This window comes from Panthera pardus, unplaced genomic scaffold (assembly GCF_024362965.1).
Source record: "Panthera pardus isolate Hobbes unplaced genomic scaffold, ASM2436296v1 HiC_scaffold_2, whole genome shotgun sequence".
Lineage (NCBI taxonomy): Eukaryota > Metazoa > Chordata > Mammalia > Carnivora > Felidae > Panthera > Panthera pardus.
In genome coordinates, this window is record NW_026526765.1 from 26,965,169 (window position 1) to 26,981,782 (window position 16,614).

General features: G+C 41.1%; 1 protein-coding gene across 2 annotated transcripts in view; it reads right to left on the minus strand.

The window, feature by feature from the left end:
* The window catches only part of ADAMTS12 (ADAM metallopeptidase with thrombospondin type 1 motif 12), a 327,563-nt gene that overhangs the window by 109,379 nt on the left and 201,570 nt on the right, over positions 1-16,614 (minus strand). For both annotated transcript variants that reach the window (XM_019450692.2, XM_019450691.2), the window contains exons 6-9: positions 14,437-14,561; positions 10,272-10,421; positions 1,724-1,867; positions 1,000-1,144 (exon numbers count right to left, since the gene is read on the minus strand). In XM_019450692.2, coding sequence (XP_019306237.2) covers positions 1,000-1,144; positions 1,724-1,867; positions 10,272-10,421; positions 14,437-14,561 — 564 coding nt within the window. The remainder of the gene's footprint in view (positions 1-999; positions 1,145-1,723; positions 1,868-10,271; positions 10,422-14,436; positions 14,562-16,614) is intronic.

Consider the following 16,614-nt stretch of genomic DNA (forward strand, 5'->3'; position numbering starts at 1 on the left):
CTCTATTGAGTCTTGCCCATTCTGTTTAAGCACAGTTATTTACTTCCTCTTCAAAGGTCTTTTTACACGTCTCTTTTTGTGTTATCTCATTGTATTGAAATTGTTTTGTCTGCTTCCTCCACCAGAGCACAAGCTCCTTAAGGTGAGAGAGAATTTATTCCATTAATTTTTGAGGGCTTATTTTTTACCTTTTATTCACTAACAGCACAGAATCTGGGGACAGTTAAATGCGTCTTGCCTTGCCCATGTCTATGTGTTAACACTGGTAACTTCACACGACAAGGGATGCACTCAGAGAATAGGTAAGGTTCAGGTCACAAAGGAATGCCACACATAGGAGCTGGGGCTTTATCCCATGGTCAATGAACCCTAACAGTGGAGCAGAGCCATGGTTAGTTCCATGTTTTTTTGAAATAACCTGAGCAACAATTTGAATGGAGGAGAGACTGGGTAGGAGGTAATTACAGTTGCAAGGAGAGAAGATGAGAGACTGAATCAAAACAGTACAGTGGGAATGAAGACGACAGGACAAAGCCACAAACTCTTTAGGAGGTTAAATGTCAGGGCTTGATTTACTAGATGGATAATAAAAATAAAGGAGATGAATGAATTGGGATGAATCTAATTCCTACTTGGCATCTGGGGTTTCTCTACACCAGACGGGAAATTCAGGAAAGGGAACAACTTTAGGTTGCTACAGAGTCTGCAGGTGTACAATCGCCGTGATTCCTGAAAATCACTACAAAATTTTCTTCACCACCACCCACTTGCACAGGATTGCTATCTCCATAGAATACCAAGGAGGCTGGGTCAAGGAATGTAAATGACCCCCAACTTCACACCTTCTGCCTTACAAACACTTTGCCATGAACAGAAGGTTTCCATTTCTGTGTCTGGCTCTTCAGATTACCAAATAGTTCCCTGGCCCTTCCTTCAGCATGCTAGAGCCCTTAAACTCCATGCATAGCCACCAGATGCACAAAGATACCCAACACTTACTTCTACTTCCTGGCAGAAGGTGGCATTGGGGCCATACTGCAGCTGGCATTGATGATGAACATCATAGATCACTCCAGGAGCAATGACCTTGGACTTCAAGCCTTTCTTCTGGGGCATGTCATCGAGACAGAACCCCCAGCCTCGACTAAAATGAAAACAAGTTAACAGAAATGAGAACAGTTGCTTATGATCTCCTTCGTCTTTAGTCTTTCATTCAACAGAAACTTCCATCCCTGTAGTTTACTCTTTGTCCTTCAAGACAGCTTTATTTCCACAAGGCACAGAACCCTCTAGGCCCAAGATGGGAATGGCCTAAAAGGAACTGCAAATCACACCCCACACGATTACTTCAGGTATGGGCCAGGAAATACAAGCAGTAGAACAGTAGTAAATCATCAGAGGGATTTCCATGATCACTTATAACATAAGTCCTAGTTGTGCCGGCCAGTTTCCAGGGACTTAACACACACTCAGATCATAAAGAGTCACCGTGAGCAGAAGCAAGCAAGGGGATAGGATGTTCACCTGGCTGTGGCTGGAAGGCAGGACCCACCTACATCTCAGGGTCAGAAAGCAGAAGTGAAATCCACCCCTTCTGATGCCACCTGATACTATGACCTGTGAGAGGCACTGAGACTTTTCCAGGGCCCGGGCAAAAAACTCAGACTGACTTCCAGTTTAAGGAGACCCAAGTGCAGCTGTCCTGAAAGGCGCTGTCACTTACTCCAGGAAGCGGGTGATATACTCCTTGCTGCACTTGGACCACGTCAGTGGGGTGGGATTGTACTGGAGCTGGCGGGACATGATGTATGGGTGCCTGCCCACGGGCTCACAGTCATTTTCCTTCCCGTCATGCTGGATGCCGAAGCTGCAGGAGGGCACAAAGCACAAGAACATTAAGGAGGCTGGCATGAAATAGAAAACCACAGTTTCTCCAAGGTGAAAATAACCCACCGAGAGCCACTTTTGTACAGAATGCATGTGTTTACCAAGGGGGACTGTGAAGGTGGAGAGGGATATTTTGAGCACGTCTTGGCCTCAAATATGCAACCATGGGAACCATGCAGCCAATTCCAAAACTTCTCTTTGGCTAGAAGCTCCCAGTTTGGCTTTCTAGGAGTCTGGAGTCAGGAGGGTAAACCCTGCCTTCAGCAATCTTCTGCCTCCTGCTTTAGTAACCACAGCTCAAAACCCCCAAACCTTCATCCTCCCTTTTCATCATCATTTGAGGAAGAGCATGAAAGGGTAAGCTTATGGGAGACTTTGTCAAAGGCCACAAGCTGTGAGTGACTGGATTTCTTTCGAGTCTTGTCATGGGAGTTCTCCAGTATCTGAGACATCTGGGAGACTTCACAGCCCAGTGATTAGAGCAGGGTTTTTGAAGACAGATGATCTGGACTCGCATTCCAGTTCTGTCACTTCGTGATCTGGGAGTTACTGAAATGGGTTCAGCTTCAGTTTCCTCTCCTGGAAAGTGCAGAGGTCTTCACTGTGCTAGGGTCAGATCTGAATGGATGAGTCTGAAAACCACTTGGCAAGTGCCTGGCATATAATAAGGGCTCTGTGAATGACAGGAATCCCTTATTGTTGCTTTTATCCTTGTCTAGCTTATTTCCCTTTTCTAGATGAGGATGCTCAGAGTTTGAGACTTTTCGAAAGTCCCACAGCTAGTTAGTGGCAAGAGTAGGTCTGCAGCTTGCCCTGCTGTTGTAGTGTTCTTACCCAGGCCTTGCTCAGCCTGCTCCCTGGTCCTCCCACTGCCAGGGCTGACCAGGTAAAGCAGCCCTGAATGACCCAGAAGAGCTTGTCCGGCATGGCAGGGGTGCCTGGGTTGGAAGCAGACTCAGAAGTCCGTTTATAAGTTGAGTCCTCAGGATCAGCCCAATATGCCATCAGAGGTCCCCACAAGAACTCTGTCCACTGGGATCTGCTTACAACAGGCATACTTGCAACCCAGAGATGTTGGCTCAACTCTCCAAATCTGAACAGGGGAAAGTAGGACCTTTTACTCGGCTAGTGAAATTCAGCCCATCTGACAGGGAAGCTCATATGCAACTTTACTAAAATCTCCTGATCAACATTAGTGACTCTTACAGAAAATAGTCTCTGGGGGCTTTAGAGATTTCTTGTATTTTGCTTAATGCATTATGATGTTATCAACTTACTTACAGACTCCGATCACATTCCACATGAATACAAAATTCACAAAGGACTCAGAGAATTAATCTGCAAAACTCTTATCACCCAGCCACAAAGAATGCGATTCAATGAAAGCTTTCTTCCCAAGCAGGTCTTCCCTATGCTGTTGCAAATCCATTCTTATCTAGCTTGTGAAGTACTCTACAAGTTCACCTGTGGAATAATTAGTAAGAACCCTAAACTGCAAGCATGGTTCAAAAATATGCATGAATCATGGTTTTTCCAGCACTGGATATTCTAATACAAGAAGACATATTGCTGGATCTTATACACAGGGGCGATTCACACCTACACTCAAAATATATCAGTTCCCCCGAAGCTCATTTTGTTCCATCTAAAGTTTCTAACGCATTAGGATTTCCCCCCTCCAGCTTCATCACCCCTCTCTTCCCCCATCTTATGAGATAAAAGCAGTGCTACTGAAAATGTCCCTCTGGACTGTGTCTACTAGGTCTAAATGGGTGGAATGCTCCTGCCACATGGGAACAGAGGGTCAATGAGAAGTGAAGGCCAAGGAAAGCACATGGGGTCATAGGGATGGAAGGTTTGCCTCCAGGAAGTTACTTTCTAGCAGATGGGATGGACACTGAAGAGCAATTTGGAGGACAGAGCCGTCTACAGGCTCAAACAACTTCCTGGGCTGTTGGATTGGCCTGCTTTACCTCATGCTTCAGTTTCAACCCCTGTTACATGAGTTTGCCAAATTACAGATGTGAAATAGCAATTAATTCATTACCTGGGTTTCGGGGTATCCTTTGATGGAAAAGATCCATTCCTTGCCTTTTATTATTCATTTTTTAAGTATAGTTAACACAATGTGACATTAGTTTCAAGTATCCAACGTAGTCATTTGACAGGTTTATACTTACGCTGTGTTCACAAGTGTAGCTATACCATCAGCTGTCCTGATACAACGCTATTACAATATCATTGATTCTATTACTTATGTGCTGCCTTTCATTCCTGTGATTTATTATTCATTTTATGGTGGAGAAGTAATGGCAGAGAACAAAAACCTCAAAAATATGATTGTGAGCTTTTAAAACCCATTTAGGGAATACCAATTTCACATATTTAACATGCAAAGGTCTGTAATGAAATATATCATGATCTAGAAGCAGGGGAGATATACTGGGTGAATGTTGCCTTTTAAGTGTTCATCTATATTGTTATATTTTCATTACTTAAAAGTGAAGGATGCTAGTTCTCAAATAAGTTTTTCAATTTCCTCTGGGGATTGTACCTTCATTGTTGGGCACTTACATAAGGAGTCTGATAAAGGTGGTGAGAGACTTCAGGTATAAATGGCTGATATAATCCAGGGTCTTCAGGAATGGATTTTCAAAAAGTTTTCTCTCAAAATAAAAGTGAAATTATTCACATAAGGCCATAGCACAAGTTAGTTAACTTTACTTTCTATTTTGCATCACACATAATCAGTAATGAAACAAACATGTTTCCAAGAAACAATGGGTTATCTTTGTTATTAATCTTTGAGTGTCTTTTTGGGATACTGGTTTATCAGTTTTGTTTTGTTCATTCTTGGAATGCTGCAGCCATTTCATTAATCTGCCCAGTGTTTCTCAGTTTGGTCCACAATTAGGACTATATAGCTAAAGAAAGAACTAAATACCCCAGAAGTATCTTTTACTATGAGCAAAAGTTTCTTAGGAAGCCCTTAAAGTCTTCTTTCATTTGGTTTTGTTTTGCTCAAGTATTTTTCTATCACTCAAACTCAAGCTTATGTGTTCCTTCAACTTTCTCTTTTTTATCAGTGACTCTAAACTTGTTTTGGGGGGGGGGCATTTAAAAGATGCTGTTTTAACACAAATCAAAAGCACAATGAGATATCACTTAACTCTGGTCAGAATGTCTAGAATCAAAAAGATAAGATTCTCACCACTGGTAAGAATGTAGAGAAAAAGGAACACTTATGCACTGTTGGTGGGAATGTAAATTGGTACAGCCACTGTGGAAAACAGTATGGAAGTTCATCAAACAATTAAAAAGAGAAATACCATGTGATCCAGTAATTCCACTACTAGGTATTTATCCAAAGAAATTGAAAACACTAATTCAAAAAGATACATACTTCTATGTTCACTACAGCATTATTTACAATAGCCAGGATATGGAAGCAACCTAAGTGTCCATCGATAGATGAATGGATGAAGAAGATGTGGTGTGTGTGTATATATATATATATATACACACACAATGGAATATTAGTCATTAAAGGATGAAATCTTGCCATTTGCAACAACATGGATGGACCTAGAGGGTATTATGCTAAGTGAAATAAGTCAGACTGAAAAAGAAAAATACCATATGATCTCATTCTTATGTGGAATCTAAAACACAAATGAATAAACAAACAAACAAAAAGCAGAATCAGACGTGTAAATACAGAGAACAAACTGGTGGTTGCCAGAGGGCAGGAGTATGGAGGGTGAGCGATACAGGTAAAAATGGGTGAAGGGGAGTGGCGCATACAGACTTCCAGTTATGGAATTAATTAAGTCATGGGAATAAAAGGCACAACACAGGGAATACAGTCAATGATACCGTAACAGGGTTGTATGTTGACAGATATACTATACTTGTGGTGAGCATAGCATAACCTATAGAGCAGCTGAATCACTGTGTTGTACACCTGAAACTAATGTAACATTGTGTGTCAACTATACTCAAATAAAAAAAGATTAAATAAAAAAAGTCTTTATTTAGGTTATCTGTATATGTCCTGATGCCTTTTTTTTTTAAATTAAACTTTTTATTTTGAGATTATTGCAGGTTCAGTTGCAGTTTTAAGAAATAAACAAAGCGGTCCCCTGTATCCATCACTCACCTTCCCCCCAATGGTAACACATTACAAAACTATAATCCAGTAGCACAGTTGGGGTATTGATGCTGAGACTGTCCAGACACAGAATATTATCATCACCACATGGATCCCTCATGTTGCAGTTATAGCCACACCCACTTCCTTCCCTCTCCCATTCCATCCTTAAACCCTGGCAGCCATATATACGTTCTCCATTTCTACAATTTTGACATTTCAATCACATACAGCATGTAACCTTTTGGGACTGGCTTTTTTTTCACAGAGCATAACTGTTTGAAGATTTATCAGGTCACTGTATGTATCAATGAAACAGTGAAAAAAACATGTTTCCAAGAAACAATGGGGTATCTTTCATTTTATTGCTAACTAGTATTCCATAATATGTGTCCATCCCAGTTTATGTAACCATTCACCCTGTTGGGTTGACACCACCCCTGGATTGTTTCTAGTTTGGGGCTATTAAGATTAAGCTTCTATAAACATTCACGTAAAGGTTTTTGTGTGAACATAAATCTTCCTTTCTCCAGGACAAATCTCAGGAGTACGACTGCTGGATCATACGCTAGTTGTAGATTTACAGCTTAAAAAACCGACAAACTACTCTCTACAGTGCCTGGACCATTTTACTTTCTCACCAGCAATGTCTGAATGATCCGATCCCTCTGCAACCTTGCCAGCATTTGGGGTCACCACTATTTTTTTAGTCATTCTGATTGTTGTGTGACATCTCATTGCGATTTCAATTTGCATTTCCCTGGTAGCTAATGATGTTGAATATAGTTTCAAGTGCTTATCTGCAACTTGTATGTCTTTTCTGGTGGAATTTCTCCTTTTTGCCCATTTTTTAATTGTACTGTTTGGGTTTTTTTACTATTGAGGTTTTTGTTTTGTTTACATTTATTTATTGATTTTGAGAAACAGCAAGAGTATGAGCAGGGGAGGGGCAGAGAGAGAGGGAGAGAGAATCCCAAGCAGGGGATTCAAACTCAGGAACTGTGGGATCATGACCTGAACTGAAATCAAGAGTTGGATCCTCAACCGACTGAGGCAACCAGGCGCCCTACAATTTGAGTTTTGACAGTTGCTTATATATTTTAGATGCTTAGTTCTACTGGACATATGGAGTATTCATTTCCTAGGTAGGTCATAAAAATTATTGTGAGCTTAGTGGCTTAAAATAACATAAACTTATTCTCTCACAGTCCTGGAGGACGGAAGTCTGAAATCAAGGTGTCAGCAGCACTCTGAACCCTTCAAAGTCTCCAGGGGAGAATTTCTGCTTGCCCCTTCCAGCTTCTGGTGGCTGCAGGCTTCCTGACTTGTGGCAGTACGACTCTAACTTCTGCCTCCATCTTTACATGGTCTTCTCTTTGATCTGTGTCCAAATCCCCCTCTCCAGTCATTGGGTTTAGGGCCCAACCTAAATCTAGGGTGATGTAGTTTCAAAATTATTAACTAATAACATCTGCAAAGATCCTATTTCCAAAACAGGTTACATTCTGAAGTTCATAGAAGCCTTGAATTTGTGAAGAGGAACACTATTAAAGCCACTACATAGGGCTTGCAAACATTTTCTCTTGGGCTGTGGCTTGTATTTTCATCCTCTTAAAAGAGTCAAAAGTTTTAATTTTGATGAGTCCAAGTTTTAAATGTTTCCTTTTATCGATTGTGCATTTGATGCCAAGTTTAGAAACTCTTTGCCTAGCCCTAGATACTTAAAATTTCCTATTTATGTCCCAAAAGTTTTTTAGTTTTACATTTTACATTTAAGTTTGTGTTCGACTTCAAGATCATTTTTGCATATGGTGTGAGACTTAAGTAGAGACTCTTTTTATATATTAAAAACCAACACGGGGCTTGATCTCACAACCCTGGGATCATGACCTGAGCTGAAACCAAGAGTCAGACACTCAACTGACTGAGCCACCCAGGCACCCCACACACAATCTTGATTACTGAAGCTGTATAATAAATTTTGAAATCTTGTAGCCTGATTCTTCTCATTTTATTATTCTTTTTCAAATTGTTTTGAAAACTTATTCTAGTTCCTCTGCCTTTCCATATACATTTTAGATTATTTTTTTCTATATCTCAAAAAGAATCGTGATGAGGGGTGCCTGGGTGGCTCAGTCGGTTAAGCGGCCGACTTCAGCTCAGGTCATGAGCTCGCGGTCCGTGAGTTCGAGCCCCACGTCGGGCTCTGTGCTGACAGCTCAGAGCCTGGAGCCTGTTTCAGATTCTGTGTCTCCCTCTCTCTGACCCTCCCCCATTCATGCTCTGTCTCTCTCTGTCTCAAAAATGAATAAACGTTAAAAAAAATTAAAAAAAAAAAGAATCGTGATGAAATTCTCATAGAAATATCATTAAACCTATATATTTATTTCAGAAGAATTTCATCTTTACTATGTTGAGTCTTCCAATTCATGACCATAATAGGTTTCTCCATCTATTAGGAGATCTCTATTTCTTTCCACAGTGTTGTGTAGTTTTCAGCATATGAGTCCTGTACATGTTTTGTAAGATTTAAATGTTTATAATAATTTTATACAAATATTTCATACTTCTGAGTGATTGTGAAAGGTACCACATTTTTAATTTCAGTGTTCACTCATTCATTGTCTGTATATAAAAATGTGAGTGATTCTGTATGTTTATGTTGTATCCTGTGAGCTTATTCTAGTTTGTGTGTTTGCATAGATTCTTTGGGGTTTTGTACATATAAAATTATATTATCTGCAAATAGAGCTAGTTTTATATCTTCCTAATCTGTATGTTTTTTTTCTTGTCTTAGTGCACTGGCTAAAACCATACTCCTTTTTCTTTCTGTTCCTCAGACTTCAGCATTTACTTTGTCCTGTCTTCAAGTTCATTGGTTCTTATTTTGTCTGCTTATATCTGCCAATGAATCCCTCCAGTTAATTTTTTTATTAGAGTGATTGTACTTTTTAGCTCCAAAATTTCATCTTGGTTTCTTGTTAGATCTTCTATATCTTTATTGATATTGTTATTTTGTTCACATATCATTTCCTTTATCTTCTCCACATCTTCTTTAGTTCTTTGAGCATCTTTAAGGCAGTTGTTTCAAAATCTTTGTCTAACAAATCTGCCCTCAGGAACAGTTTCTGTTGATTTATTTTTTTTCCTTTGAGATCATACTTTCCTGGTTCTTTGTATGTTTTATGATTTTTGGGGTAGAAAAATGGACATTTGAATCTGTTAATGTGGTAACTCTGGAAATCAGATTCTTCCTCTTCTGTAGGGTTTTCTGTTTTTATTATTGTTGTTGTTGTTATTATTATTACTATTATTATTATTGTAGGCTGTGTCTGTGTCAAGGATCAACCTGAGGTAAAAATTTAAGGTCTTCGCAGGTCTTTTCAGAGTCTTTATCTGGGCACATGTGATCACTTTCTAATTTTCCCCATGTATGTAATTATTTTTGAAAGTCCTATTCTTTATTGTCTAGCTCTCAAAAGGGAAAAAGGAGAAATAAAAAGAGGGAGAGAAAATGGTGCTGGCCTCTTAAATCCTCTGGCAGTCACTCCAGTTTAAGGGGAGCTTGCAACAATGTGGAGAGGTGCAACAACAATGGCTGCCCCAACTTTGTCTTCACCTCTGTGATCAGAAGCAGCCATCAGCAACCAGAGCACAACTTGCACCTCCTGTTAACTGATGTTTGCTTAATGGTCTTCTCCATCGTATAGCAGTTTTAAATTTCTGCTTTATTCAATGTGTTCCTTCAATACATATAAGTAAAATGGGGTTAACAATGGTATCTATTTCATAAGGTTATCAAAAGGAATCAACAACACAACCCAAAATGGGAGACATAAAGGGTGCAAAAATGTTAATGTTTGTGACTTGTCAGTGATATTAATACCTCAGCATTTTATAAAAACTAAACAAGGATTGTTACTCCCGAATTAATCAAGTAAGTTAAAGCTTATGTCCTTGTCTGTGTTCAACCCTTTCTAATTCAGAAAATTGTAGTAGCCTCTTTGATTCTGTGGTGTAGTAGGTACAAGTGGTCAGGGAAGAAGAGACACTGAAATCTTTGAAGTGTGTGATTATCCCCACTTTACAGATGAGGAAGCAGAGGTTTAGGAGGGTGAGTCTCAAGACACAGTGTAACCCGACTCCTAATGCCCCATTTAAGGTGCTTGCCCTTCCCTCTACTGACATGGTGCATGAACATGGCAAGGGGATCTCAGTTTCCTTGGCCCTTTACCTGTGTCCGAGCTCATGGGCAATTGTGAAAGCCAGAGGGAGTCCAGAGTCTTCATTGATGTTACAGCTCCGGTGAGGCTGGCACATTCCTGACAGGTGGGACAGACCCAAAGTCTCACAGGGGCGATTGACACTAGCACAGATGTCTTTTCTGAAAGCAGAGAATAGAGATGCATAGGCTCCCAAAGAAACATCTGAAAAAATCCTCCTGGAAAAAATCTGGGTATTAGTTCACATTCAATATGGTCTGGAAAGTATGGTTAAATTATTTGTAAAACTCCATAGGGAGCAATTCACAATTCATAAGATTATTATGATTTCACCTCTAATTACTGACTCTCACTAACACCTAAAAATGTGGGAAAATATGACAATTTTTAATGTTTATTTATTTTTCAGAGAGAGAGAGAGAGAGAGAGAAAGCTCAAGCAAGCATGAGCAGGGGAAGGGCAGAGAGAGACAGGGAGAGAGAGAGAATCCCAAGTAGGTTCCATGCTATCAGCTTGAAGCCTGACATGGGGCTCAATCTCAAGAACCACAAGATCATGACCTGAGCAGAAATCAAGTTGGATGCTTACCTGAGCCATTCAGTCACTCCATGACAAAGGTTTTATTTTGAGTTGCTTTTGCCCTTAATCTCAGGATGACAAATTATATTGTTTGGTCAAAAAGAGAAGGATTTGATTGAAAATTGAAGATTATTTGAACTTTTAAATAAAGGATGACCAACAGTGGTTGAGCGCTTTCACATATGAAACCCCTTTTGGTCTTTCTGGGGTCTGTGCTCAAAATGCATCTGAGAACTTTTGCTTATTCATGAAAAAGGCAACTGATCTCATCAATCCATCTAGAGATCAAATCAGTTGGCTCTCCAGCCCCACTACCCTAACTATATGGGACATTGGAGGGAATGCACATACAAATAAAGACTCTTAGGATCTCAAAAAATACTGGTTATGGTTTTTAAATGTAAAAATATGCTTCCGTACCTTTGTGGGGATTATTTCAGTCATTGACAAGAGTTAACTTGGTTTGGTCTCGTTTTCTTCAATTCAGAAAGAGCTCTTTGCCAAGAATAACTAGCATAAATGCCAAGAAGGTTCTGAGCTTGTTAGCTGCAGACCTTCAACTCATCAGGTTTGTGTGGGTACCATTTCTGGCAACTAATGATCTGTTTGATGTTTCCACTGGGCCATGGAAAAGATCCAGGCTCTGAAAACCCCTGCGAGTCCTCCGTTCTCCAGGAGGCAATGGCTGGGACAAGGGGATAGAAGAGAGTGGCAGCCCATGTCACGGCATGCCAACTGACATGATCCCCACTCTAACGGCAATAGTTTTTGGGTAGATTTGTGTTGGAGAGCTAGATTGGATCAGACAGCCCAATCATTCTAAATAATTTCTGTGTCTGTGGGAGGACCAACCAACCAACGTTTCCACCCCTGCTGCAAAATGCACTTGTTACTATTTCATTTTTTTTAAAAGTCTAGACCTGCTTGGAGCTGCTGGGACAAGATTGGTGTCTACTGCTAATTCACCTGCTTTCTCATTCAGATGGGGCAGGTGTTAGGTCCATTACATAATTGTTTACTAACTGCCTACTAAGTATCTAGCACTAAAGAGGAAAAAGGGGGGGGGTAATAAAAGAATTATAGAAACATGAGTCTTGCAGACAAGGAGCTTCTGCTCCCCAAAGCAGATTAGCTCTACCTTCACCATGCACTGGGTATTGTATAAGAGAAAACATGCCTTGGTATGCAGTTACTAGCCTTGCTTCATGTGGTATGTTTAAGCCAAATCCACCTTCTACTGAATGCAACTCTGCAGAGAACCCTGTTGAATGGATCTCAGCACAGTCATCCATAGGCAAGTCACATACCTCCGTCCCTGGTCCTGCCTGTTTTTCAAACCAGAGGTTCCCAACAGGGGTTGATTTTGCTCCCCACCCACTCTTAGAGACAGTTTGGGTTGTCACAACTTGTAGGAGGGTCTACTGGCATCTCATGGATACAGGCAAGAGATGCTGTTAAATATACCTCAGCACACAGACAGCCCTGCACAGCAAAAGAATTACCCAACTCAAGATGCTGAGGATAAGAAATCCTGCTTTAGCATTTGAAATACTCTCCACTCTTCAGGAGTTGGTGAGGTTCATCATATACTGAAACCAGGCCCTTGTTTGAAGGAAGAAAAATTGTCATAATAAGAAAAAAAATATCATAAGAGAACAGATCCTTCATATTCTTATGGGTAATAGTTAAGAGTACAACTATTAGGGTCAAACTACCTGGATTTAAGTCTCAGCTGTACTTGTTAATAGAAATGAGATTTGAGGCAAGTGACATAACCACGCCTCAGTTTCCCCATGTATAAAATGGGAATAATTGATGGTAGTTCAACTACCAGACTTGTTGTGTAGATTAAATGGAATAATGATTGTTCTAATAGATGTAGCACAGTGCTACATCAGACACTCCACAAACGCCAGCTATCATTAATTCACTCATTTCCTCATGTGAATGAGAGAAGAAATGATATCTACTTTCAGGGCAAGGAAAGAGAGGAAGCTGACACAGTTTCTAACAGTGGTCCTGAATCCAGGGTTCTTCCCTACAGCTAGGTCCTGCCTGGACTGAAGTCTTCCCCTGGCTTCTTGCCCAGGTCCTCAGTGTTCCCTGCCTGTGTGTTGCTCCCCCACCCCTTGCCCCCCACCCCGGCCAGGGCCCCAGTGCTTTCGTTCCACACCCACACTAATCTGCCTCCCAGCAGAGCTACCGATGTCACAGACCCTAATATGAATCTAATGTAATAGGTTTATTCCACAAACTTCTTTTGAAAACTGCATTCAACTGAAGTTTTGATACTTTCATTCAAAAGAATGACTCTGATAGTCGGAGTGAAAGTTGGTTATCATTCTTTGCGGGCACCCCATGCATCGGGATACCAAAGGGACCAAAATGTTCAGGGGCAGCCTGCCCTCCCTGGGGAGAACACACGCGTGCACACACACACACACACACACACACACACACACACAGGGCCTTCCAGTGCATGAGTTCTCTGTGGCTGCCAAACCAGGCTGAGCAGACTCTTCTATTTACACATCCCTGGATTTCCTGATGTCTCCGAAACTGCACAGGAGTTCCCCATGAGAATTTAACTCCCCCGTTAATGAAAGACTTCATTTAAAATAATGTCTGGAGGTGCCTGGGTGGCTCAGTTGTTGGTTAAGTGTCTGGCTCTTGATTTCAGCTGAGGTTATGATCTCATGGTTCATGGGTTTGAGCCCCGTGTCGGGCTCTGTGCTGATGGTATGCAGCCTGCTTTGGATTCTCTCTCCCTTTCTCTCCGTCCCTCCTTCTTTCTCCCTCTCTCTCTCTCCCTCTCTCTCAAAATTAAAATAAAATAAGATAAAATAAAATAAGATAAAATAAAATAATGTCTGATGCTTGGCAGGTGTTCAATAAGTATTTATTGAATCAGTGAGCAAACATAGCCTCCGAGAGCCTGGGTTAATCAGAAAAGTTCATTAGCCTTTCACAGCTATGAGTCTTGGAAGGTTGATGGTTTTTATTAGCACCACAGGGTCTGTCTGTCATCAGAACAAAATAGTATCTTCATGAGAATAAAGGGAGAAAAGTGTAAGCAAACTGCTCTGTGTATTCAGGGAAGGGCCGGCCGCCCATATTCTGTCCTCACCATCAGTCAGGGATGGGTTACAAGGAGGACTGATTTCTGTAGAGAAGGTTGCATGTTTCTAAACTGGAGTAAAAATTTTAAGAAGAAAATAAAGGATTGGAAAGCCCAGGCTTAAAAGTTACAGGAGTCTTTAACAAGGATCTGTAAACAATCTTCCTGAGCTTATAGAGCTGCATGAAAAAGCCAATTTTAAAGATGAAATCATCACTGGGATATGAAAAAGGCCTGCATTTTGCCAACAGATTTTTGCCAACAGTTTATTAACACGGAGAGTTTTGTCACACACGTTTAATAATTGCCCCCTCACTGGTATGGACATCAGGAGTTGTCTAGATTGTAGATGCTGCCTTTAAAAATTATCAAAAGTGGCAAAGAGTAGGAGACTCTCATGGGTTTGAATAGGGGACAACTCTTTCACCTGCCAGCCCCCCTGCTTCACAGCCCCTGGCTTTCTGTAGTCCCTGGGGTACCTGGTGAGGAGGACGGCCACGTCATGATGGGCAGGGTTAAGGTCACTCTTGGGATTGATGCTCTTCTGCCACTTACAGAAGCTGGACAGTGTCTTCTCTGCATGGTGAACTATTTTCAATCCTTGCTAGAGAAAGAAGAGGAAGAGATTGGCATGGGTGAGTTTGCTGTGCTCAGGACTCATCACAGAAGCTCTCAGAAGCAACCAAGTGTGACAAGCTCTGGGTGGGCACCTCAGATATCTGTTAGGCAGGAATCTGGCAGAGGCCAACTTACTCCCTGCTCTAAATACCATCACCCTCATTACTTTTATCAAAAGAATCTGAAGGGCAGAAGTGCAGGACAGAAATTATCACTGGAACAAGTAGCCCTTGAAGAAAAATTAAAACTGCATTAGCCAAGACCAAGAGCTGTTTGAAGTCACATCTTTAGCAGCACTCTGCTTCCTAAGCCACTACGATTCCAAAGAGCATTTTTACTTCTAATGCAACAACAGAAAATGATTTTCAACAAAAAGCTTCTTCCTTGCATGAGAACTCCTACAACCTGGGTTTCCATTTTGGTCTCACATCTGCGGATGAAGGGCAGAGGATGACATAATCTCTCTAGGCTTCTAACCAGTTGGAATCATTAGCTGTCTGACAACAATTAGGTTGCTGCATTGGATGCCCCAGCCTGCAATTTCAAGGGCTGCTGAGTAATCTATTTGGGCCATTGTTACGACCCAGGATGGGAAGAGAGGGCTTGTTCCAAATTAACTGGCTGAACACTTGTCAAATGGAGGGGGATAGATAATCATCTTTATTTGAATTTCTAAAGGAGATGTTCCTTTTCCTTTGCCCCATTTCTTTGGGGTCTCTATATCAAGCTGGCCCTCCTACAGGGTGGATTCTACCTGGAGAATGACTACTTCCATTGATCTACTCTAACCTGAGTCTATCACTCTGGCCTCAGTCCAAGACGTTCAAGACAATCTCTACCTCAAACTATGAACTTGCTTCTCCACTACTCTGCATTTTGCTAAGGCCACACCCAAAGCAAACAAGGCCTGAGAGGCTTCAGTTGCCTGTTAAAGGCACTTCCAGGTGCCCACCCACCCCCTCCACACACACACATGCTAATTAACCACCACAGACCACCTGCCTTTCATGAAAATGCAGAAAGGTGGCTCATCATCAGACATGAAAACCCATGGAATTGCTTAGCATTATGAATTTAAATAGAAGAAACAGACTTCTTAATTTACTAATCCTCACTGTTCTGTCATCCAGCAGAATCATGTATGGTGGAAAGGGAGGAGGAATTATGGGGGCCTAGCTGGGTACAGGGGTCAGCCTCCTATTCATCTAGTCAACCCTACCTAGTCAACCCTACCAGAACCAAGGCTTACACCCACCACAGGGAATTGGCAAGGGGGCATAAAGCAGGAATGGAAGGAAAGAGAATGGAAGGCACGAGAAAGAAAAGAGAAGTAAATAAAAAGGGAGAGAGGAAGGAAAGAAAAGAGAGGAAATATTTCTTGATCATTATGTGATCTTTGTGCCAGATACTTTCACATATATTCTTTCATTTCATTTAATTGCATCTTCTCGGCATTATTTCTAAAGAAAGCATTGTTATTTTCATTTACAAGAGGGAATTGAACCTCAGAGAAGTGAAAAACGAGCTGAAGGTGATTTGAGTCAGATACTGAATCAAAGACCCCAAGAACGAGGGCTCCTGGGTGAAGCATGGTTCCAGTGGGTGGCCAGCCTCATTAGAAGACAGCTCCTTCACACAGGAAGGTAGATTATCAAACAAAGCATCAACTACAATTTGATTGCCTTGAGGTCTGTTTTCAACCCTTCATTTCTTTGTTTGGTTATGGGCTTTTATTGTTTTGTGTGTGGGAGGAGGTCTCTGAGAGAATGCTCATTAATTAAAAAAAAAAAAAAAGACCATTTAGAATTATTCCAAAGGAAAAGAACTACTTAGGCATAAGTCTAACAAAACATATGCAAGATCTGTGTCCTGAAAATCACAACATGCTGATCAAAGAGCAGAGGCTCAATGTAAATTTCACACTTTATACAAATACTGACTCAGATGGATCACAGACTGAAATGTAAAATGTAAAACTATACAACTTTTCGAAAAAAAATCATAGGAGAACATCTTGGAGACCTGGGGCTAGGCAAGGA